This window comes from Synchiropus splendidus, chromosome 15, assembly GCF_027744825.2.
Source record: "Synchiropus splendidus isolate RoL2022-P1 chromosome 15, RoL_Sspl_1.0, whole genome shotgun sequence".
Taxonomy (NCBI): Eukaryota; Metazoa; Chordata; class Actinopteri; order Syngnathiformes; family Callionymidae; genus Synchiropus; species Synchiropus splendidus.
In genome coordinates this window covers 12,017,645-12,043,896 of record NC_071348.1, presented here as the reverse complement: position 1 = coordinate 12,043,896, position 26,252 = coordinate 12,017,645, and the positions used below count along the sequence as shown (strand labels likewise).

The following is a 26,252-nucleotide window of genomic DNA, read 5'->3' as shown; positions in this document are numbered from 1 at the left end:
ATGAATTGTTTCGTCTCAACACTGTTGCTCCTTCTTGGAAGAAAGTTTTTTGGAATGGTTTCAGGTAACCTTGCTGTGCTTTTCTGGAGGTTAATTTCCTCTCACAGGCCATTTTCCACTGCCAAGTCTGGAGTCCGTAACTTGGGAAAACACATTGATGAAGTCTTCCCAGATGCCCTCATTGCTTAAGTACGAAACAAGGATCACGCCTGAAAGAAATGTTTTCCGTTCGCAGGCCAGTTATAGAATCCTCTATGTATATACATTGGATGAGGAGGTTTGGAAAATGAAGGAGGGCGCACCTGTTTTTTATTTAATCTCTCTATACGAACTCTTCTGAAATAGTGGGGCACCCACATGCCTGTTTTTTTCCCCTGACATACATGGTCTGCGGATACTGTGATTTATGTCCAGGCTGTATGACAGTGGAAGTGCTGTCCATTGCCCACTTGGCCACCCTTTTAAAGTGGCATTACCTCAGAGTGTCAGGTCCGTTCCACTCACAGAACTCAAGTCAACATATATATATGTATATATATATATATATATATATATATATATATATATACAGATGACCTATGTCTGGGCTTCAATACTGATACCAATGAATGTAAAATGACTGTTAGAACTAGATGGTGAAGGTTAAGAGTCTTGAACGTGTAACAGTCATTTTAGTTTATGTAATGTATTACATCAATGGAAGATCCGTGCCATCCCTACTTAGCGATAAGGTTAGCCAGCATTCCTTTTGGACACGTGGAGAGGAGCGATGGTGTGGGATAATGAATGCTGTGGAAGGGGGAGGATGCACATGTCCAGGTGGAGGAGGCTGACGTTGTGGCAACCCCTCATTAGAAAGTGGTGAAAGAACATTGACTTTTTTCAGGATTCTTCCTTTGATCCTGTGGTGGCTCTCATAACACACCCATACTAACCATTGACTGTATCATGTGTAGGCGAGTCACTTTTCAGTGGACAACATGGATGCCCTGAAAACGTGTTTTTCGTGTTTGTCCTGAAATATTTATCTGTCCAAATGCTGCAGCTCGGGGCATCCACCCGCTGACAATCTGATGGCAGGCAACATTCCATTACAAACATATTAAGAACTGCTTAACCAGGCTTGGCCTGATCTCGTAAGAGCTGATCACCGTCATTATTTATCATGACCTCCGCCAAACGTAGGCAGTTCAATCCCATTGCAGTGGCCGTGACAATAAAGCGCTTAGGTGACGACTAGTAATCGTATGGAAACTCTGAGTCAGAAAGCATTTGTGGTGGAGTGCGCGAGCTCCAGAGAGCACTTTGTCTCCTTGTGTGTTTGATGCGTCCATTTTACATTTGCGAAACACAGATTTCAGGAATATCAAAAACAGAAAAGTCCTCTCAAAATTCCCTTTATCAATCTGACATTATGTAGAAGTGATTTCTCATTGACTCTGAAGTCCTTCATAAAAAAACATTTCCCATCTGTGTCCGGGATGTAAAGGAAAGTGGTGTCTTGAATAATAGAACATGGTGCAGAGACAAAACCGATCTCGCTTCTCTTATTCAGTTTCTGTCAGGACAAGACTTACAGACTTGTAAAGAGCTTGTCTGTGTCAGATAAAGCTAATGGTGCCAGTTATTTATCTTCAGCGGACACTCGCTCAGCATAATTCAAACTTTTCTCCTTCGCACCGGGAGGAAATGAGTCTTCTGACAGCCAATTATAACTCACCCATCTCTCTCCTCCCTGGCACCGTGGCCCATTTCGCTCAGATCACACACGGCTGCTCTCCTGCTGATGGCTCTGGGTGAATTTAACTTCGGCATATTTAGATGTCAACATGCAGGGGGAGAAACGCAGAGTAGCACTTCATTAGAGGTGCCATCAGGAGCGGGAAACCAGTAGTAAATCAATTTAAGAGCGTGTCTGTGCATCAACATATTAAGTGTGTTGTGGAGACGCCTGCACTTGCAAATGTATTATTTTCACGGCATCGTAATTCACATTGAGAAATGAAAAAAATCAGAGCTTAGACTTATGTTTTTATGAAGTTAGATACAAGAGGCCAATTGTGCTACTTATTTGTGAAACTTTTTGTATGTATATGTGCTTTAAAGGTAGGACTTTCTATTGTCAGGTATCTTGTGGTACATATCCGGATACAGGACTGGTGATACGATCTATTGCAATACTGTAAGTTCAGCAATATATTGTAACAAGAGCCATCAATTTAATGGAGAGACTCAGATAATGCAGTGCAACATCATGTGCTTGTTTACTGTTATGACCACTGACCAGTTTTCAGTTAAATTTCACACATCAACAGTGGAATCAATCACTCCATTAATAAACAAAAAAACTCCAGTGTACAAACAGACAACGTTAATATTAAACATGGCACAAATGCAGCAACGTATCCCTGTGTATTAAATATGTATTAAATATCAAGATAAATCAGACAATGAAGTATAGCAGCAAAAATATCGATACAATATCACAGAATGAACTATCGCAATATTTGAGTGTATCAATGTTTTCTTACTGCCGAATTAAAAGACAAAAACAAATCCATAAAAAGGCGAATACGCTTCATCTTTCAAGAGGAATGCGCTACAGATGTGGTCCATAAAAATATCTCTTTCGATGGGTCGACTTTGACTGACGTCCGTCTCCAGAGGCACTGCGAGTTCTGATCCGAATCAGAAGACTCGAGTTACGAACGTAACCGGAGGGGATTCTGTTTGAGACATTACAGTTTGTTATCTCATACACATCCTCCGTCTTGCCCTCTCTCAGTCAACAAAAGATGTAAAGGGATTAAACCGTTGATGTTGTGGCTCTCTCTGAATCGCAGCAGCAAGTTTCGGAGGCAGGGCTCCGATGTTAAAAGGATTTGAAGAGCGGTTCTTTGTACTGTATCTCTGCCCACCGCTCTTTTAAATCCATGGCACGTAGCCCTGAATATGATATGTTATGAACTGAGGTGAACCCTTAAACCCTTTAGGAGATATAATAGTGTTAAATGGCATATGCAGTTGATAAAGGTGACCTTCCTGGGATTGGACTGAGCGTCCCGAGAGGGCGAAATGAAAGATAAGGGACGTTTGGAGGGGACGGACTTCTCCTCAAAGAGCGAGTTTTGAAGATCCAGGAGCAACAGAGGACACTGCAGAGCAGGCTGCTTTCCCCTTATGCTTGTTGCTAGGATACTATGCCTTTTTATTTCGGTATTATGGGGTTTTCTTTACCACACTTTCCCCCACAAAGGCTCGGTTCGTTCGCTCACTCTTCGCTCCTCTCACTCTGCTTTCATTGACTTTGGAAGCTTTTAAAAAGTTCTACAACACTGGGGAGGCCATGTGGTACAGTTTAGGGTTTATATAACCAAAGCAAGTTGAAAAAGTTGCATTGTAAGTACCTTCCGAATCAAATGTGAATAATTAACCATTTTGGAGATGCTGGGGTGGATAGCGTCATGAAAAAACCTGCCTCGACAGCGAAGGCATGAAACCGATTCCCTTTGTGTTGCTTTTCTTTTATCACAGCGCGGCGCACCAAACTGTTGAAAAGGCTGACGGAGAATGTTGTTTTTGCGAGAGCGCATTGATAGAGTGATTTCTGGAGGAAGGGGTGAGATGAGGACAGTCAGAGGTTGTTGATGGTTAGATCACGCTCATGTCGAGATACGAGAACAAGCATGAAAATGGGGAAAAAATGTGGAGAATTGAAAAGTCAAGGCTAGCAGACTACATTTGGCAGGGTGTAGGTGTTCCAACCAATCAAGAGCACACTGCTTAACCAATTTAGATGACTGTATTTGTCAGTAGGTGCCGCTTGCTTTTTTTGGGAACAGAAATGTGAACCCATACAGTCTCTTTTGTAGAACAGTTCTTCTTTCCACAGTAAGGCATCACGTGGCAGTTGTCAAGTGGCAGGGAGATACAAAAGTCGGCCTGCGTTGTATTGGCCTTTCACTTTACTCTAATGTGTCCCCTCCCTGTTGCCGTAGGTTGGGCCTCACCTGGATGCTCACTTTAAACAATTGTATGGTTACGGTTTGAGCTATGACATGGGTTACGGTCTAGATCATACAGCTGAAATTTGACATCTCTTGGTACATATAGTACAGAGTGCGATTATGAGCTTCGCTCACAGTACCACATTTTCAGCCTGTGATCCAGTAAGGTACCAGGGTTGTCATGATACCAAAATTTTAGTAGCTGATGCCATTGCCAGTTATTCTCCGATATCCATACTGAAGGTCACTTATTGTAGCTTCCGTTAGCTTCTCTCATTGCAGCTGAATTCAGTAAGGTTCAGACTCACCCTGCCGGGGAAACTAATATCAGTGGCCTTGGTTTCGACTCCAACCCCTCAGTTCCACAAAAAGCGTCACGTTACTCAAGTGTCGTGGCTGCTCTGTGGCTCTGAAGTGTCAAGTCTAGTGACTTTGACCCCACCAGACAAGCCGTCTCAGAAGCGGCATGTGTGACTTGCCTTCCACAAAATCCGGGGCCATTCGTCATAGGTCGGTTTTCAAAATATACCACTGGAGACTTGGATAACATTTTACTTTGAAACACCAGCGTCATGTCATGAGTAGCAGCATGGGCACCTAGCCATCATGGAAAAGACGATTATGCGTAACTTCATGGATGACGATGAACCTTAGATAGACATAATATACGGCAAGTGAAGAATCGTCACTTCAAACTCTGAAGAGTTAATATTTTATTGGTTGCCTCTGTTTCATCTTTGCGACTAACACATTCTCCACATATTTTGGCGAGAGCATTGGCACCATGTACTTTAAATCCAAAGAGGTTGAATAACACATCCTTTGATGTGTCGACTTGACTGATACTGAAAGTGTTCAAGGAATTGACATTGTTTTCAGAGCTGGGAGTGTGTGTGTGTCCAACCTGGGCTGTGCGGATAAAAGGTCCCTGGAGTGTGATTATGCAAGTCCATGTTCATACACACTTAACACTCCCATTTCACATTCCATTCGGAAGCTTAAGCAATAGAAACTCTATTGTGGGGGATAGATGCAGTGCGTACAAATGTTCAAAGTCCAGGGTATCTTTATTTCACTCTTATGTGAACTACATTTAGATTTCAAAACGTCTGAAATGTCTTCAGAGTCGTTTAAATGATCCGATATGTACGACAGGAGCGCGAATGAAATGTGCCGCGGGGTCATATTGCTATAATGATAATTATATTGAGAGCACTGGTTGCAGAGGTGTCTGCCTACGTGCCCTGGCTCCGAACTTCCTTGTGAGATTCCTCCTGTGGGGGAAGGACACGTGAGGGAAAGGTTCAGATTGGAGTTTATGCTCAGTGAGTTTATATGCGACTGGGGCAATCTACCTTTTCATATTCATGTGGGGGTGGCGTCTCGAACTTTATGGCCAAATGAGACATAAAAGCTTAGATATAGCGGGTATCTTCTTTGACAAAGATGGTGTTGAGTGTTTTATTACCGCTGGCTAGCATTCTGAGTGATCAGAGTGAAAACAATTCAGTTAGGTTAAGTCAGAAATGGGGATGCTCCGATCAGGATTTTCAATCACATGGATTAACAGTGAATTTGTAATTAAAATGATGAGGACTTCTGTGCACGTGTTGTGGAAAAAATGAACCATTAAATCATTGTAATTCAGACATGTTTTAATATGGAAAACCTTGCAGAATGCAGCAACTATTCTGACCAGAGGACAACTGAAAAACATTTCATTCCATGTGAGACGTCGCAGTGTGGTGAATCTCTTGACACTTTGCTATGTCGGTGAAATATTTGCACACTGGCCGCTTGTAGCGGGACTCCAAGACAGAGAGCACTGCATTTATGAAAGTTTTCACTCAAGACGTTTTCAAAAGTTGGTGTGGTGACGGATCATCTGAGAAAGGTTGGTCTACTAGGCTGATGAAATTAATGATCATTTCGCAATTTGCTTGCGCTCGGACCTGCGCTTGTGGCTAAGTGGTTGCTGCGCTAACAGCCTGCTGCTGAGGAACCAGCGGTCTCACTTTCATGAGGCCGGAAAACTCTGTGCTCCGTCAAGTGCTGGCGCTTTAAATGGCATATTTAATTTTAATGCACTTCACTGCAGAGCATTCTCTCGTGCATGTGCTGCAGATTGAAAGAACCTCCACAGCAGACATGCTGCTGCTAAGTGAGCAGCGAGTGGGGAGGAGTGGACGCATCACAACCAGTGGGGCTTCATCATAGCGCCGGCTTTCAGATGTGATCAGTTGTTGTGATGTTGTGATTGAACTGTAGTGTTGGATGATGGCTAAAAAGTTGTATCACTCGGGAATGAAACCAAATTCATGTAGTATTCGTGAACTATGAAACTCATTTGTAGATGCAGTATTCATGGATGTCACACAAAGAAATCACGATAGTTTATTTACTATCGTGATTTCTTTGTGTGCTTTGTTTTATGACAGCAAGTCTTCGTTTTTATTCATTTATATAAATACAAATAATTTGTATAAAAAATAGCAATAATAATAATATATTTTGGAAAAAAAACTAACCCTAACCTACATTTTGCTCTGTGAGAGAAAATGAAAGAGAAAAACACTTCAGGAAAACAACCGAAACCAGCATAAACAGACAGACGTTAGAATACAGACCTGAGCGCAAACATATGTCTCCACCTTAATCTGCAGCTTTTATTGTAAGATGATTAAAGGTTTGATTACCCCCTGTTTAGGGAGAAATAAGTCATTGGAGTGTGATTGTGTAGAAGGAGTGATTCTTCATTTACCCTTGTAACCTCCAATTATGAAGAGCGTGATGTCACTTGAATGTCATTTGTTTTCCTTAATGTCTACTCCCTGTTTCATTTCATCCCATCAATCATGGTGTTGGCTTCATTTTTTTTGTTTACTGTTGACTTTCCTCCATTGAACTGGGATTAAGGACCGGGTCCGATGGACCACCTGGTCACTTGGTCTGGTCAGATCTGTGTCACTCGGTGCTAATTTGAGCAGACGCAGCAGCTTCCAGAGGACAGCTGGTAGCACTGCAGACAATAGACGCCACAACAATGTCTGACCTCAGCGGACCGTCTGAGGAGTTCTTTAACTTTTGCACGCCACTTCACCCCTCAGCCCCCTCTGTGCTCATAAAGACCTGGGCGGTGGGTGACCAGTACAAGTGTTTATGGGGTGGACTGTTGGGATATTCTAAAGTGGGAGTTCACTTTGTTCCATTGCTGATAAATTAATAGAATTTACTGCAACCGCTACTATTGGATGAAATTTGTCAGAGTGCAGCACTTTACTTATTATTAGTCATCACCCCCACCTCATAAGTCTTAAATTGAAAATACACAATTAAATAAGGTAGAGATACTGCATGAAGTACTTACATTTTTGTCAATTATTATATAAATACTACATTTGCTACTTGCCTCTTTGGAGTAAATACTAAAAAAAAAAATAATAAAAGTTGTTTTTTTTTCTTCTCTTACTTGCAACAACAGAATGCACAGGCTATAGTTTGAACTGGTGCATTTTCCAGACTTGCCGCGGTCAGTCAGATTCAGAACACTGTGATGGTCAAGGAGGCGAGGTCTATCCATGTAGCTAGTGAGTCTGTGTTTAATTGAGCGACTTACTGGCCGATAATCGAGCTACAGAAATTTTCCACGGTCAGTAATCGTGATCTTACAATCGCACAGAGCTACTGACACTCATATTGGGAACAAAGTTATTCTGAAACCAGTATCAAATTACAAAAAGACATAACATCCGACTTACGACCCGCTCGACTTACGCCCACCTGTACTTACGACCACGGCCAGCCAATGCTTTGTTTTTTTTTTTTTCAAATTCAATGTCTGGCTCCGCAGCATGTAGCAGCCTCCCAGCATCTCACTCTCACACAGCCATCTACCACTACAGTAGCACCTATAACCCTCGCGTCGGCTATTTTGAATGGCATTCCACTTACGTCCAATCCGACTTACGACTTTTTTATCGGAACTGATCCCGGTTGTAAGTTGGATGTTACTTGTATATATTATTCAGCTATTGGTCACCACTGATCTAAATGTTACCCCCACTTGGCTATGCTTTTTGCTGCAATTCCACTGTTCTACTTGGCTAGCAGAAACATGCGGTGTCTGGTGAACCACCGAGAGCTCTGTAAAAGCCTCGCGCATCATAAAGTTCCAACGCGTGACTTGACGACGAGATGATCTGGTGTCAAGGAGGTCTTGTGTAATAAAATTACAGGCTGATGAGTTTCCATTAGGCCTTATGAGGTATTTATGTGTGTGTCCGAGCTGGAGTGTGGCTCATCAGATTGATTCAGCGCAGGCTAACCATCTGGCTATAAACCTCAGTCTTACTTGCTAATGGAATTTGTTCCCATGATTTTCCCCCGCTCGGTGTTCGTGTGTGCCGGTTACCGCCGGTACTAGCGCCACTAATAAACCTAATGGCTATAAGTCGGAGACACACTCTGGGCCTATAAAAAGGATGGAGTGCTGCACTGGCAGCTTGTACTGTGCAATGACATTTGAAAACATATAATGTCGTGATGAATTCAGTCTGCCGAAGGTACGGCATGGTCTCAACTTTGAGGACCTTCAGAGGGCTGCTGATAATAAATGTCAATATTGTCTGGAGGCTGATATTTTAGAAAGTGGAGCGATGCACGAGATGTTATGAAATATTTACTGGAGTGATGAATGACCAGCACGCTCATGTTGGTGCAGGTTTAATCTCAAGTTGTTGCCTCTTTAATTGACTGTGCACTTAGAGACTGGACTTTGTTCATACATGCTCATGGTGCTTAGGCGCCCTAATCTTTTTGGATTTCGTAAGCTCAACAGTTATTCAGTTTTTCTCCTTCTGCTCGTGAGTACAGATGGTGTTTTGGCCTTTTCCATAGATGGTTCACTTAGCATTAGGTGTCAATATGTACTCTGGCTTTCATATTAGTAAATAATTTTTTAAAGAATGTTGTGTTAAAAAGTGAAGAAAAAAGACAAAGAAGTGACATATGTCTATACATTTTACAAATTAAAGGTAAAATAAGGATGAAAGAAGTAAATTGGTAAGTAAGGCTGGGCTTATCAGTTTAATACTCCATAATAGGACAGAGGGATCTGAAGTTGTGTCCAGTCGATATATGTTGGTGTTGGATCGCCATTGCTTTGTTGTTGAGTTGTATGGGTGCAATTTAGGACATTGTGTCTAAGTCTTGAACCCAGCATTTTATCTGTATATTTTTTCAATAGAAATTTTGTCTAAACGTTTTCAAATCTAAATCTATTGAGTTTTTTTTGTAGTTCTAACTCTGCTTGATGAAAAACCTCCATTGTCGCTGTCCACATTATTACGGTAGTCGGTATCTGTCTTGTATATCTTAAAATAAAATGGGTAAAATACTGTGTCGTTTGACATTGAATATCACCATTCAGCCAAAAATATATCGGGATATGTATTTTAGACCATATTGTCCATCCATAGCACTAAAAATAAATCAATAAAAATATTTTTTTCAACAAAATCGATAAATGTGACGGACAAACAGATTCACAAAATGTCAATATTGTTGCAGGAAATTGTTTAGGATTCAAGCGTTCATTGTCAAAATAATATGTTCGGTGTTCCGCTCAATATTATTGCCCTACTTTTATATAGATAATTATATCCTGAAAGTCTGAATGAAATACTGAAATCTGTTCAGACTACTGTTTTTTTTTTTAGTTGTTTGGCTACAGGCACATGAGCAGCACATTACCGCCTTGCTGGAGGTAAAAGGGTCCGAGATATACACAAAGATACACAGGTTAATTTATGAGGGTTTTTATTGCCTGAGTGTGTATACTCTATTTAGGTATTTGTAATTGCTTACTATTATCGCCTCTTGCATGTGACTTTATTAATTCACTATTTTTTTCCCCCCCGAGTTCGCAAAGAGAAATGAGGACGCAGCTGTTGTGCTCCATATTCACAAAATATGTCCTGAACTGACTCCGGCCTCTGAGGGAACTGCTGAGGTCGAGAGCCGTTATACATTTGTGGAAAAAAAAAGAAGTTTTAATGAGAATATGCTGAGCGTGTTCAACTGCATGGATCAAACTAAACATGTCTTGTTTGAAACATCTGTGAAGAGAAAATGAAAGGCGTCTGGCTCCGGGTCAATTTAAAGCGAAAAGAAACAGACAAGATAAGATGACTTGGAAGAGCATGGCATGATAGAGAAGCATGTTTTAGGCGCAGCCTGTCATCCTTAAACCTGGCAGGCTGCACCCTCACAAAAATAGAGATTTGTAGTGCTGTGTTCTGCCTGTCAGGTCACGTATTCATTTCCCAGTAAAAAGGTTTGGCAGCCTTTACACCCACTTGACTTTTTCCTCTGCGATATTTCCCACCTTTGACTTAATCAGCGAGGAGCACAGACTTCAGCTGAAACATGTGAAGCCTCTGTTCATACCACTGGGCAGAAGGAGGGCAAACTTGCAAGATTAAAAATGTTATTTTCTAACAGGAAGGTTGTGTGATAGAAATAGCCTGTGGATTGGTTACTGTCTTAATACGGTTTAAATATGTTTCTGGGTTCACAGCCGAAGATTAGGATAAGGACGTCTGGGATGGAAGACGACTAAATCCATAATTTCTGCATGTTTGTAAATATTAGTGGAGCACAGTTTGTCGGGTCAGACAGATGGAAGGAAATACTCGTAGCTGCGACATCTGGAGAGAAGTGGGCCACTTGAAAGTAACATAAAAAAAAGCAACCCTCTTACAAGGAATCGCCTCCAAATGAATCAGTGAGTAGTTTTGTTAAAATGTAACTTGTTAGCTAAATAACCAGTAACCTACTAGTCCCACAGACAGTCCAAGTGAATCTTCCACTACTGGCACTTATGGCTGTTTTAATGGTATGACGCACTCCCAAGGAAACCCATGTCGCACTACAACAGTTGAAGCTCTTGATAATAACTGGTATTACTTCAGGAAGTTCAATACATTCATATCATGTGAAGCCCTTTCACTTTTTAACTAGGCGTCCCTCTGCTCTGCTGTCTTAAAACTGGAGACAGTTGCTTGCTAGAGAGGCTAAAACAGGAGAAATTGCACACCCTGTTTTTTTCATTCGCAGTGGCATCGTACTGGTTTCCATTGAAAGGGTGTTTCTCCCCGGTAATTTTGCTGAATTGGATCAAAATTCGACGGTTTTCATGGCTTTCAATGTTGCCTTAATTCCAAGAAGTTTGTCTGAAGCTCTATTTCCTGCATTTTGAGGAGCAGAGTTCAAATTTCAAAATTTGCTTCTGCTGTGCCTTGTATAGTCAAATACATAATTGGCATACCCTGTTTCAAAATCCTTGCTAAAAGCCTGATCGTAGATTGGCCTTTAAAAATCAAATAAAAATGTATGTACCTTATAATCCTAAACTTGTTTGTCTGTCTTGCATAATTTAATGTTTAAAGGTGCTAATGTTTGTCATGTAATGTAGCATTTGCGCTTTTAGTTTAAATGAATACAGAAGTGAAAATGATGATAGGGTGTAAAGAGGATTAACTAGCGAAGTAGCTAACGTACAAATACGATAAAACGAAAAAATAAATAAATAAAATAATGCTAAATTGAGCTGGCTTCTATTTTAGCGCACACGCTTATCTTACTGCTAACCCAGCTGCAGGGCTAATCTTGACACTTGCGATTAGCCACGGTGTTGTGAAGCCTCCAAGGTTTATGGTGGTAAACCCACAGAACTGGTTACATTTTGCAATAGCTAGTTGGGTTTCACAACTGCTTGCTGTGTTGGCCTCGGGTTTGTATGTGTCGCATGACTCACTTACCTGAACATTGGAATCAATATCAGGGACGTCTATCCCCACCAGGCTTAGAGCACTTTCTGTGAAGGTGGATTTATAGCTATGCTCCAAGTCCAATTCATTGTGGAACGTGATAGAATTCTCTTTTTGTGTGTCATCTCGCCTGTTTCTTATCAACAGCACTGTACCTTGTGACCCCAACTTCCCGGTGCTCCACGTCCACCTAGTTCTGCCTTTTTCTTTCTTTTCTTGAATGGCCTTTTTTCCTGATGACTGCAAGTGTAGGCACCGTCACCTTCACTTAGTTTCGCTCCATCTCCCAAACGCCGCTGTCAGGGTGAGTCAAAGAGGCTCTGGAAGTCCAGTCAAACATCAATCCAATTTTAGCCGCGGCTGAATGGAGTGGCTCGTCTTTCTGGACAGCTCTGATGTAACATGTATCTCTTTTGCTCGTCGTAGCAATTACTGCGCTAATCGCCTCTTTTAGGCTTTCATTATCGCCGACACACACTTTGTTGTCAGTTCAGATTTAGTTGACATCTGCGAAATGAGGGATTTTTCTCATACACTGTCCAGCTGAGAGCAATAGCTTGTGCCATGTTTGGTTTCAATCAACCTAGCATCTGAGGAATGTCGTCAGCGACGGGTCTTTGCTGAGATTACAGTCAGAATTTACCTGAAAAAGAAGTATGATAGTCATAAACAAAGATGGGGAAGACGAATGTAGCCACAACATGCTGCTATTTTCTGGACTACGAGTTGCAGTTTCACTGGGCCTACATCTTGTATTGAGGTCACATGTTCTTCAACGTTATTTCACGCTGAACGACATGACCAAGGAGTAAACTTCCGTGATTTGTGAATATTGATTCGGCCCCACCACCAATGGAGAACGTTGTTCTCCTAGCCAGAAATTTGAATGATAACGTGATGAAGACTCAAGGCAAGAAAACGTAAAATGTTTGTTGAAATGGACACTTGTTTGGGGTATTTCTAAGTGGACAATGCAGAGAAAAGCATAGAAAAATGACAGGGACACTGTCGCTGTTCACGTAAGTATAGTTTGCTCGTGCAGCCCCTGCAGATGAGCGATATTTATTTACTTTTCATTCATAGAGTAGATTCGTGGAGTACACGTGAATAAAATGTGGCTTGTTTGTGGACTAGGATTGTCCGTTCTTCTTTGCCTGATCAAACTTGAATTCAGTCACGGCACCACAAGTTGAGTCCCGCCTTGCTCTGCCTTTTGTCCTCATTTGCATTTGAATAGCTGCCGAGTTGGTTATTATTTTTGTCTAACCTGAACAAAAACCCTCAAAGTACATGTCACTGGAAAGTATTTTCTCCGGTCTGAAATACGTCAGCATTAGCAGCCACAGAGCAGATGGGATTTCGGGATAATATAGGGGTTTCAGGGTTGTACTTGTTGAGCAATGACCTCTGTATTTACCGTCTCACTGCTTGCTGTTAGATTCTGCTTACATAAGCATATCCGTTGCCAGCTCAGCGCTCAACCAGCCTGCTCAAAAGGAACGGAGAGGTATGCAGATGTATGCAAATGTGGGTTTGTGTTGGAGAAACCGTGGTAACGGGGAGAAGAATCAGGTTATAGAGGGCTCCGGGCGACAGGAGGGTATTCCATGCCCACAGTGCCCTGCGGAATTTGTTTACACACTTTGGCATGTTGTTGTTCATGGTGATGCCCACCAACTCCAGCTGCGTCAGGAAACCCTCCCGGGAGCATCGCATTTTTAACCTATTTGCATCTCTCCAAATGCTAACTTGATGATTCAGTGTCGAGGAAGACTTTGTCAGACACTCCCTGAACAAGTTAATGTCCAAATATAAACAGATCTTCAGACACTACTGAGAAGTCAAACCGGTGTATGATTTTTTTTTTTTTTTTTTGAAGTTGCAAATAACTTTCTTGAAGGCTCATTCTTCGCTTGTAAACATTATTAGCACTGAGGCTAAAAATAATACCTGGTTGAGTGGTTCAGTGGAATGTAACGCCCCATACATGAACCAGTCAAGAGTCCCGCCCCTTGACCTTCAGTGTCAAAGGTCTCAAGCGTCACTCGATGGCAGGAACGAAACTCTTCTTGGAGTATGTTGAAATCACTGTGCTCAGTCAAGGTCTTCTTGCCAGATGGGTTTAACCCCAGGATTAGCTGCTTCTGTAATCTAACATCTTGACCGCAACTATTTTGCCTTCTACTTGTAGCAATGCGGCGCAGAGGTTAAATAAAGTTTTAACCAGCCGAAACATTTGTTGCGTGCCGCTCTCAAAAACATCAGACCAAAGCTTTTTATTTTGCCGCTAATCTCTTCCGGTGTTGTCCCACAATGGGCGGCCAACACTGGCACGCACGAGGACAGTGATTAAAAGTGTGGAGTAAATATAAGCCCACTGCTTTGATTTTCATGGGATTAAATCCAACTGGCTGCCAGATTGCTATTATTATTACAGCCTAATCAAAAGATTAAGGCTGGAGGGCAGAGGCAGAACAAATAAACACAACTTGTACGCCATTAAAGTTTGGTTTTTCAAGCAATAAAAACATGTTTTTTTGTTTTTGTTTTTTTTTCATTTTTCGCAAATAACATATTTGCCCTTTTAGGTGATTCATTGATAACCATTAAGTAAAATAAAATGTACTTTTCACATAAGCATAAACTTTTTTTTAAAAATAATGAATACTGTCAAATTTGTGGTAATTAAATGAAGCATTTTCAGAAGAAATTTAAGAATATTAGGAGCACAATGGTCTTAAAAAAAGTAATTAAGGTGTAAAAATAAAGTAAAAAAGGAAATTAATTGGGGCATGAAGGGTGGATTAAAACGACTACTTAACAAAAAAAGTTTAATAGACAGTTTAGACAGTTTAATACAAGATGATCAGTGATTTAATTTGTTTCCGACTTCTTTAAAAATGCTAAAACTGTGATACGAACTGGTCACTTTGTTCTCACAAACCTTATACTGCATCGACGGTAATGAAACGTTTGGACAGAAGTGTGTTTGTCTCTCTGGCTCGAGAGCAGACATGTTTATCCTGGGAGACTTGTGTCTGTTACAATTTGAGCATTCTGATACGGGAATCGTGTCAAACATCCGAAGACGCGGAGCCTACAGTAATCGGCCGAAATGACAAGAACGAATAGTGACACTAGTCAGTGCCAATATTCGCAGGGTTGAGGAGTTGCTAGATTCTGAGTGAAAGCTAGTCGGCCAAGACGGCCAGCTCCGAGCGGTTCTGCTTAACACGCATGCAAGACGGTTGTAACGCCGGCCCGTGGAATGTTCAACGACATGCGGAACAGAATGCTTGAAGCAGTGTCTCCTGTTGTTATTAATTTATCCGCAAAAAATACAAATCTCATCACATGCATAGCGAAGGATCCAATTCATCCCAATTTATCTAAAATATATTCTTTCAGAATCCTAATAGTGGGGCGAGTACTGCAGTATAATCATGGGCAGAGTGACTGAGGAGTGGAGTGACTCCTTCAGAGTGGGTGCCATGTCTTGTCAGAGATGTTTAACACCCTGCTTGTAGATGAGCCAGTGCTTTGAAGCCCTTCCAGGGGTCTGCGGTTTATGTGCTTGGGTTGCCAGGTTCTGCCATCCATGTCATTAATGCAGCATGGATGCCCACTTCTCCACAGCCTATTTGGGTCGGATTGGCTGGGCATTGACTGGTCTTTGGGCAGACGAGGCATGCAAACGCTGAGGCAGGCTGGCAAGGCACTTGAAACTGCACAGTCGATTATATAGTGTTATTTGTCTCCCTTTTTCTTGGAGTGAATCCATGATTTTGATCCTTCTACTCAGCATGGATCCAGATTTTAAGGCCATTTTTCTTTCTTTTCTTTCTTCTCTCGTAGGCAGGGGACTATAGTAAATTCATTTTTGCTTTCTGTTGCAAGTGGAGTTCAAGGGAGGAGCGATTTAGGCTGTTTTGAACCAACAGTTTCTCTTGTGAATTGGACCTGGCCATTTATCCATCTTGCCTGTCAATTCCCTACAACTGTCACCCATTCCAAAGCGACTGGTCACAGCTCACCCTTCCAAAATAAAGTCTCTACAATGACATTCCTGGTCGTCGCTCACTTCACAGGGGGAATGTCATTCCTTCCATTGAGTGATTGCTCTGATCCACAAGGAAAAACTTGGTTTGGCATTTGCAAATTTTGAGTTACACTTTGGTTTGAAAGGAAACGTAGATTTTTCCAATTTCTGCTGAGGTCTGGGGGTTGACAGCTTAGATGAGCGTTGAGTAACGTGTTAGAGAGGGGAAAAAAATAATGATATTTTGAGGAAAAAAAGTCACATATGGCCCCAGGATGCACTAGTTATATAGCAATAGTTTACAAGGGCTGCCGGTTCAAATGAAATTTGTACTGCTGGTTAAACATTGTTAGATTAAGTAAATGTTAATCCAGTTTGACACGTGACTGAGGCCGCACTTTTTGTTTTCATATTTGATCTCTAACTTTACACTTGAAGATAATCTTTTTAAAGGCTCAGGGTCAACACAATAAAAGAAGCAAAAGATCGGTGTTACAGATCCAAAGCTGGTCGACTTAAAATGGTCACCACAGCCACAGTCTTCTACATCGATCTTTGTTCTCTATAATGTAACCCAGATTGAGTGAAAGTAAGTGGTTCAAGACATTGCGGAATTTCTTTTATTTCCAAGCTGAGAGCAGGTAAATAAAGCGAGTAAAGCCCAGAGAGCTCCGATTTCAGAGAGCGCTGTGCTCTGAAGTTCTGGTGCAGTGAAAATTTGGCAAGAAAAACGCCGTTGAAATGCTTTCCCTTTCTTCACTCAACATCTTGAGGTAATTGACCCCACCTCCCGCCATGAACGCGCGTGCACCGCAATGATCGCACATGACTTTCAAAATCCCCTCTCCCTCTCTCTCGTCACTCTCCGTCCCACGCAAACACACACAAGGCAGGCTTAGACGCCCACATGCACACTCCCACGTTGTTCCTCACAGGCATTCATATTCCATGCACACACATTACCCGGAGAATATCCATGTGTCTGCGCAAACACACCAGCATACATCTGTGAATGGAGGATGAAAGCCAAAGCTGAGGGAGCAATAATGAAAGAGTTATTTCAATGCACTGCAGGCTTCTAAACAGCCTTGGGATCCAACTTGGAAACATAAGGGGATTCCAAAGCATGGACCCTTTTAAGCATACTGTTTTACAAAAGCTACTTTGATGTTCCGAAGACCTTGGAGTCTGAAGAATAGAGGCTGGATGTGCTCTAATTATAATATCCCCATCACTGTTGGCGCAAATGTGTTCGTATGAACCGGGCGGTTTTAGGGCTTTTCTGTCTGCTCAAACCATCTGCCTTGACCTGCAATAAGCCTGTTGCCCTGACAGGGTGCTGAAGCAGACGCAGAGAGGCTGTGACAAGTGGAAATAAAAATGATGGATTCAAAAGGGCAAGTGGTGAGAGAAAAGAATGCTTTTGCCACATGCCTGTCACTCTCTGGACACTTTATTCCTTTATAAAAAAGGTCAGCGTGCTATTTAAAATACCTGTAGACCAGGGTTGGAAAATGACTTAAAGGAGACACATTTTTAAACTGAAGGTATCGAGGTTGGAGCTAATGTATTCTTTGGAATTTTTAAAAACAAGATTATGAAGAAAGACCAAAACCTCCCTCAAAAAAACAAAAATACCCCCCCTGTAAAGAGTTTTCAGTTGAGCAAACAACCATGTCAGATACGTGTGTCTCCCTCTGTGGCTACACGCTGCTCTTGTTTACACATGCACTGTCGATAATGACACATATTAACTAATGACTCAGAGCAACATTAGTACACACTATTGATGCACCAGCTCAGTCGAACAGTGCGCACGTCGATAAACTTTAAAATTTAATTTCACGCTTAAAGAAGCATCCTGCAGTCTTCGATCACCTTTTTGGCTCCCCAGTCATATAAAGAAAAGGCAGCTCTGTAGTCGGACATTTACATAGCTTATTATTATTATATTATTAATCATCATCTTTAAAAGTAGGCGCAACAGCTGCCTGAGCATGGAGGCTGTCCTCCCCGATAAAAGCGCCGCCAGGTTTTCCACCTCTTCCTTCAGGCTTCCTCCGAGCTGGACCTGAGTTTGAGTTGAGCTTCCTCAAGGCGTAGACAGGTCTGAAAGGCGTCTAACTCATGACAAAAGTTGACTCTCGTTTCCTTTTTTTTGCTCACCACAGTGATTCTCAGGAACTTAGTATAGTACAGTCCAGTACAGGGGTGTACAAACTGTTTCACAAAGGGCTGCAATGAATGGAGTATGAGTCTGTTAGTTGTTTCAGATGATCCCTCATTGGTTAAACTGTATGTGTTTGATCCGTTGGAACAAAAACCTGCACCACTCTGGCCCCTTTGAGGACCGCGTTGCCCACCCCTGGTCTGGTGTGAAAATAACTGCTCATAGTTAAACAGGGTTTAAGGCGCATTTGAAGGAGTCAATGTCAGTTATCCCCAAGTGAAGTGAAAAAATAAACAAAAAGCGGTAATAAATATTGAATGCCATTGCCAATTGTGGATGTGGAGGCTTTTAAAACAAATTATTTGGATCTAAAAATGGTCTGGGTTTGAGGTGAGGGCGTAAGTTCAAGTGGTACTTTAAGCGTTGTGACAGGTTGATGCAGAGTAACTGTGAAAGAAGCCAGATGAACTGTGAGGGACAGATGGGAGTGTTTGGAGTGTGAAAGAAAACAACAGAACCTCTGAAGGTCAAGCAAGCGTTCATGGCGTTGTTGTTAATCACAATGGAACAGTTTGAGAAACTTAAAGGTTGTTTCATGGACTCGTATTGGTCGTGCAGTTTTCTCACCGGAGCTCAACAGGAGGGTACGATAGTCGAGGGGTAAAGGAGGGAGTGGCTGCTGGAAGTGGGTCACTGTGGCGCTGATGGTGATGCAAAGTGACGTGCCAAAAGGCCGACAGGCTTGCGCCACCGTTTGCGTCACCTTTTTGTCTTGCACACACACCCAGAGAGACACATCAGCTCAATTTACTGGATAAACAACACTTGTGCAGATGTAAAAATAGCTGTTCGAGCCTTGTGAGGACAAAACTTGCTCTCTTCGTTTGCTCATGGCTCCTGGTTCCTACTACTCTCTGCTGTTTCTCCTGTGGGTTCTTACAAATTCAGTGCTTGGAAATGCATTCAACACCGGTAAATGAATGAAATGAAAACTACTCTAAATTGAAAAATTTGTAGTTCTTTGCATGTTAATTGAACATACCAATAGTTTTTCATTCAGTTGGGGAAAGCAAGATTTTATCTGAATATTTAAGGCCATTTTTTCCCCTTATTTAATGTTTGCATTAATGATAGTAAAAGCTGTATAGCAGTTTGGAAACTGTATGTTTTTGGGAGGACAGACAACTTCACACAGTAAAGAGGGTTCAGCTTGACCTAAAACCCACGGTTGCCTCAAGCTAATGTTTAATTCAAAGTTATTTTTCTAGGAGGAAAACTTGCTTCGTACTGAAACACTATACCTTTTTCACAGCCCCACTAAAGTTCTTTCTTCCCAAGTAAATGCTGCAGGCTCCTGTGCTATCCATCCATTATTATTTTCTCAAAGACGAGACATGAGCTGGAGGCCAAAAGATAGAGCGCCATGGGAACCCGGGAGCTATTTAATTGCCCGACCCCCCTCGCCCCCGCAGACTCTCTCGAGGCTGCCGTTGAAAGACGAGGGGTTTGTTTGACGCTCTGCACGTGCGCCGGCGATGTGCTAGTCAGACTGTTTAGGGAGCTGCCTGTGTTCCCACGGCACATCAGCACCCATAAAAGCTGGACCACTTAATCATGTCGTGTTTGAGGCTGGAGCGATGCGCCGGGAGATTTAAAGGAAGACATCAAAAGCTTATAGATTGGGTGTGAAGGGGAGATATGGAGATGAGGTGTCTGATGCACCATCTTCGGCCCGTCCAGTCCAATTCTGTATGTATGACGGCACGTGGCTTATGGAAAATAATTTATTTAATTTGTTCAAAGGAGATTAAAATAAGCCTGTAGATGACCGGTGAGATAAATCGTGGTGGTGATCTGAATCTCTGTAAGCAACCTAAATGTTTCCAGTGGAAAGGTGCTGCAGCTCCATTGTCTTTCCGAGGCTTTGCTCTGTTGTTTCAGATTGTCGGTGAAGGCTGAGGAACCTTCCGACTAATCGGCTTGTGATCTGGCTGCAGGTCAGGCCAGCAGATGAATCCAGATTAGAGGGTCACAAGGCAGAAAGAAGGGATTACCAGCTCCAACCATTGCAGCTTCCTTTAGAAACCGTCTCACCAGCCAACTGTCTAAAGTGCCCCAGAGTCACAGGGCAGATGGTTTTGAAGAATAGGACCAGCATATGATTGTCATAAGTGTTGGTGATCTAAAACCCCTGTAGATGCTTTCATGAATGGTGCGGATGGGTCGCTCTTGTCAATGTCAAACAAAACCTGATCAAATCAAAATAGGATTTTCATCTTCCTAAATAGCAAACACCTTTATTACTGTGTAAAACCATGTGATCATGAGAGCCAACAACTGCTATCTTCTAAATGCTGGCTGATAGCATGTTTTTTTTAATGGAGCTTTTTCGGTATGTGCATCTTCAAGCGGCTCACGTTGAAATGAAATGGATTTCATGCAAATAAATAACAGCACCAGGTGAAGCAAAAATGACCAATTATGAGCGGCAAAAACCTTTCCCACTCCCCCCCCACCCCTTTGGCTCTGGTGGCCCCCCAGCCAGTTGAGTTTGAGACCCCTGGTCAATATGATCTGAGGTTGTAGAACTGCAGTGTAATCCGTTGGATATTGGTTGTTAAATCCCGCCGCAGCAGCCGTGTTTACTTCTGTCGTGTCTGAGCACAGGTCTGGAAAAGTTTTTAGCCCCAAATGTTTGTTTAAAATAGCTCCCTCTCTTGTTGTTATAGTTGTTTTCCTGCTCAGTGCAAGTCGGGCCACAGTTACATATTCAGCATGGAGTGCTCACATCCTCCGCAGACTCGATAACTCGGCCCGGAATATTCATAAGTGCTCTCCCTGTCGGACTTGTTTTCACTTCCCCATCACGCCGCCACTCTCCCCTCTCCGTGTTTCCTCTTTGCAGACAAAGCACAACAAAGCTGCTGACAAGTTTCCACAGTGCTGTATTTTTGTAAACTCCGCTTTGATCTGATTGTGAATTAAACATGTTGGGTTTTTCGAGATGATTGTCTCAGCATCAACTTCAGAGGCAAAACTGTGTCTCCTCTCTTCTCACTCTTGTGCCCCTGGTTTGAACTCTTTTCAAGTGAACACTGTGCCGCTCTGTTAGGATGCACAACACGCTGGGAATCTCTGCCGAGCAATGAAGCTAAGGTTGACACCATCCGTCAGCTAAGGAGACACTTTTGTGACCGTTTGTTAAAGTGCTTGGATGTTGGGTGTCAGGTCAAAGGGCAGATCAGACTAAGCAAATCTAGACACAGATCTGCAATGACCGCCATATTTGATTTATTACAATGGTAGGACAGAAATTTTTATCGTGCATGTTTGTAATCTTAGAATGAAAAAGACACCACTGTGACAATGTCAACTATTTCTATTTCAATTTTTTTAAATAAAATTAAAATGTGAATAAATAAGCAAAAAAGTTGTTCAAAAAATATTTGAATAGCTTTGACACTTTCCTGCTCCAAAAAAATGCAGTAGCACAGCAGTAATGAGAAATTAAATTGAGGGAAATATGATAGACCAAAAATGCAAATTCTATATTACAACTTGAAAATCATCACATAAAAAACCCAAAACAAACTATTGAAAGCTGGAGAAAAAGACAATAACATTTATTAAAAATAGATCTACAACAAAAAAATTCACTCAGAAAAAAGAACACACTTTTTACACTTGCACTTGGAGAAAACAAGAAAAACGTGTAAATAAATAGTCAATCTAGTAAAGAGGAAGAGTATTAAAAGGTATACACTCATTTATGCTTCAACTGAGAGTCATAGAATTGAAGGAGAAGTTGGAGACCAATATCTTAACCAGCGCCTGGGCGTCACGTATGGGCCATGTTCTTGACTGTTTCAGAATATATTATTAAATAAAAGGGAGCAGTTATGCCTCTAAAATGGATGGTGAGCAACATTCCTCAAAAGCTGTGTCTTCCTACGGCTGCTTTTTAATTGAAAGTTAACGTCTGTATCTGGGACTTGAAGTGTGATCTGTGGTCAGCTCAGACTGAGATGGAAAAAGTGCAACCTTTCCTCCCCGCTTGCTTCATTCCTTTTGCTCCAGCAGTGTTCTCGTCCTCTTTTCCACTTGAGCTCTTTGAAATGTTAATCATCTCCTCCTCTCTTTTCTTCTGCAGATTCTTCCTCCAACTACATCCGGCAGCTGGAGACTAAAGTTCGCATCCTGGAGGACGACAACAACAAGCTCCTCTCGCAGGTGACTCACTCTTCACTTACCTCCCGTGACTTCTATTAACCGGCAGCATCCTGGGAAAACTAGATTTGATCAAATGAAGTGGCTGACTGACAAGTTTGCAAAGACACTGCAGCCTGTTTACCAATCTTTAATTCATGTGGAGTCAGTAAACTTCAAAAGTGAGCGGTGATGTTTGCCCCCTCGGCGAACTGTGGAAGCAGGAAAGCAGGATTAAATGACAGCAAAGTTAACCCCGTCATGACTCCAAATTCAGGGGAAGCTGAGGTAAGAGTGCTGGGAAGAGAGGGAGGAGGTCTGGTTCACCAGGAGGTCACACCAGTTCAGCAAGGTGAAGTTTCCAACTGTAACAAATGAATTGGCTCTGTCTCATGAATTACAGTCACACATTTATGAATCTGGTGAAACCTAATATTTTATGATGTAACTCGCTTCATTTGAATGCAACGCTGCGCAGGAAGCACCGCCGCACGCCTCCCTGCTGATTCAGGGGGAGAATGTGGGCTGGAATATGAAAATTAATGAACCTAGTCATCATCTTTAAAGAGAGCACCAATTAGAGAAGTGCTATTTTAGAACAATGTGAAGGCTAGCAGTGATATATGTGGGACCTTGACTGCACTAAAGCAATAGAGTATTGTAAGGGCAGAGGTGGTTCAAGGAGGATCGTGCTGTGGGAAATATGACGACACAAGTCTGGACTTTTTGCAATATCAAAAGATCATATTTGAGCCACTGCTCTTTTTTTTTAATTGTATTTACTTGTTTTAAAAAATGTGTGTTTTAATGTAATTTGTTTTTTAACACTTGAATCTTTTTTCCATTCCTAGGTTTTTGTAGTTTTATTTTTTTATTTTATAAACATTGAATGTTGTCTGCACACAAGTCTGAACTGCTTTCAGAATTTAACCACTCTCTTATCTCCAATTATTATTATTATTTTGCATTCAGAATTTATCTTTTTAATGGCCTGATTTTATTTGAAATGCAAATTGAGTAATCTGTTAATCTATTATCATTTTTTGAGTGTTTTTATGACTTAATAACCTGTCAGTATTGTATGTTAGAGCTGCCTCTTTCTTTGTGTGTTTAGATCAACTTACATTTTTTTACATTATTATTGTTGTAATTTACAGCTTATTTGCACTAAATTCATACTCTATTTTTGCTTATGAAGCTGTTAATTATGTCTTTTTTATTTTCTGTATTAATTTCAATTGTGTTTATATATACATTTCTCCTTTTGTAAGTAAGTTTTGACACCTTTGATGTTACTCTATAGTGGTTTATCAGTAATGTTAGAGCTTCTTCTTCCTTCTATCAACAGCGTAGCAAAAATATAACAAGCTCATTTTTAAAGCTCATTTGCATCAAATCCTGTTCTTTGCTAATGAAGCCTTTAGTCATAATTTTTTTTTCATACTAATTTCAATTTTATTTATCTATATACTGTGTATTATTCAAAATATTTACTTTACATACGCTTACATTGTCTCCTTTAGTAAGTAAGTTTTGCTGCCTTTGATGTTGCTCTGTAGTTTCACACCACAAACCTCACTGTGAAACTTCATTTTAATTCATGGATATTGAATATGCTGTGAATAATAAATGAATGAATCCGTTTTCCTCCTCTCCCTAGGCTCATAGCCGGTATAGCTTATCACAGATACAGACCAAGAAGGTAACTCTCAACATCAAAGCTGTCTAAATGCACTTCTGCGGACCGTTCAGTCTGTGGGCGCACTTTCATCTGGTGGTGGGACTTTTCATGGCTCTTATATCCAGCAATGTTTGTGGATCTCGATGAGGGACTGGTTTGTCATTAGAGTCATAGAGCTTAAGAAGTGTTTACGGACATGTTTTTTTTTTTTTTTTTTTTTTTTTGTCTACAACCATGTCTGTCATCAAAATATGTCTTTGACAACAAACATATAAAATGTTGTCGCCAGGTGAAGGAGCTTTTATTTATTGTGACACCAAAAATGAAAGTCAAATTACATTTAATGTTTTTTTTTTTCAGCTTTATTGCGCAGAAATATTACAATATAAAAGCAAGAAGAGACCAAGCTTGATTATAAACCATCTTAATACATCTCAGCGTCAAATAAATAGAGAGAATGAGACGCATAGTTTTGTAATGATTCAAGGCAAGTGAGTTCACAACTCTTATTTTGAGGTTTAATAGTTAAAACAAAAGCTCTTTTCTTTGCTCTACTACCTATTTGGCTGCTTCGCTGCTTTGCTCTGCCAATCATTGCTTGCAGGTGACTCTCTTGACAAGTCCTGTTTTGCAGTCCATGTTTAGCACCAGCCACTCCGGGTGACTACACTGTGCTGTGGTGCGGTAAACTCACTGGCTTGTCTTGGCTTGTTAGGTCGTCTGCTGGGGTGAATTATTAAAGAAACAGGGCCGACACAGGTACACCAGAGCATGCATAATATATGACGCTAAACTGGTGAGTGTGAGCGCAGCCCAGGAATGCAGGAATGTCCGTGTGAAGTTTGGGAACACGAGCTTATCTTGGGCGGATGAGGGCCGTCCAACTGTGCAAGGAGGGCTCCAGTTAGTGTTACACAACAGCGGGTGGTTTTTGCTTGACTGGTCGTGTTGCCCGACTCGTGTGCGGTGCAGAAGTTTGGGCGGGCTGATGGACAGTAGTCTCTTATCACAGGAGTGTTTACGGAGCCCAAGTAAACAGCAGGGCCCCGCCGTGAACAGCGGGAGAAAAACACTTTCGGTGGCTCAGGAATAAGCAAAAGTGCAAAACAGAATTCCCTCGTAGCAACATAGCAACAAATGGCACCTTAAACTCTGTAAATCTGAGTCAGTGTTTTTAGCTCATTTTGCGTGTGTGAATTTGATATTTGTGAGTTAGCACTCGCTACTTCCTGTGACTTTGTTCATATGTGTGAAGGATTGTATTTGTGCAGGCAAAAAATTGTGTGTTGTGTGTGTTAGTTTGTGTGGAAGTGCCAGTGTTTAGATTTGTGTGTTTAAGTACAAGTAACATCCGACTTCCAACCGGGATCGGTTCCAACCAACCATTCAAAATGGCTGACGCAAGAGTTATAGGTATACCTGTACTGTATCTAGTTACTAAGTGAAGTGGTGTTGTGGGAATTTGTATTTGTGCAAATGTTTAGATTTATGTGAATGGTTATACCTTATTGAGGGTGAGTCAATGTTTAATTGTACTGGTATTACTTGTGTTATACAAGTAATATACTTGAATGTTAGTGTTACTTGTATTTCAGTTTTTTGTGATAATGCTAAATATATATACAAACAGTTGGGAAGCCGCTCAATACACAAGTTTAATACTCGTGACAGACTTTTATTTTCAAACACTATCTATTGTGGACTCGTTGCTGGATTCCCGTAGCTGATGCTAGCGCGTTCACGAGCGGACCACGGGCTATATTCATCATATAAATACATATCAAGTTACTTGGCGAGACGGATGGGAAGTGTGGCATGACCAAAGCCTCTTTTGATAGAGTTTTACGCTGTTTATGAGAGAGGTAGCTCTGTGCTAACACGCTAGCGCCGTCTGCTGCCATATGCAGACACTGGTAAACTTTCAAGCGCTGAAACAATTTAGCCCCCAAATATTACTGTCAGAACCTGCTGTGGCACCTTATTATTGCGCATGAACTGCTTTGTATATTTGTAAAGAGTGAATAATACTCTTCATAGATACACAAATACAACCACTGCTTTCACCAAAAACTGCTTTTCACCAAAAACTAAACTGTGATGTGGATTTTTATTCTGATTTATTTTTACATTAATAAACCACAGTCACTATATAAATTGAATCGGACCAAGAATCGCGATATAAACCAAAATCGTGATATAAATTTAAATATCAGGAAAATATGGGATCGCACCAAATGCATACGCAGCACTAGTATTGATCATATTTACTACAAGTTACAAAGGATTACATAGAAGAATATATATATATATTATTTGTATT

General features: G+C 41.3%; 1 protein-coding gene across 2 annotated transcripts in view; it reads left to right on the top strand.

The window, feature by feature from the left end:
- Positions 1 to 26,252, top strand: part of ccdc85cb (coiled-coil domain containing 85C, b) — a 46,642-nt gene that overhangs the window by 8,856 nt on the left and 11,534 nt on the right. Inside the window, exons 2-3 of one of the 2 annotated variants that reach the window (XM_053886974.1) lie at positions 22,196 to 22,275; positions 23,912 to 23,953. In XM_053886974.1, the coding sequence (XP_053742949.1) occupies positions 22,196 to 22,275; positions 23,912 to 23,953 (122 nt within the window). The remainder of the gene's footprint in view (positions 1 to 22,195; positions 22,276 to 23,911; positions 23,954 to 26,252) is intronic. The other variant, XM_053886975.1, reaches the window with a different exon arrangement.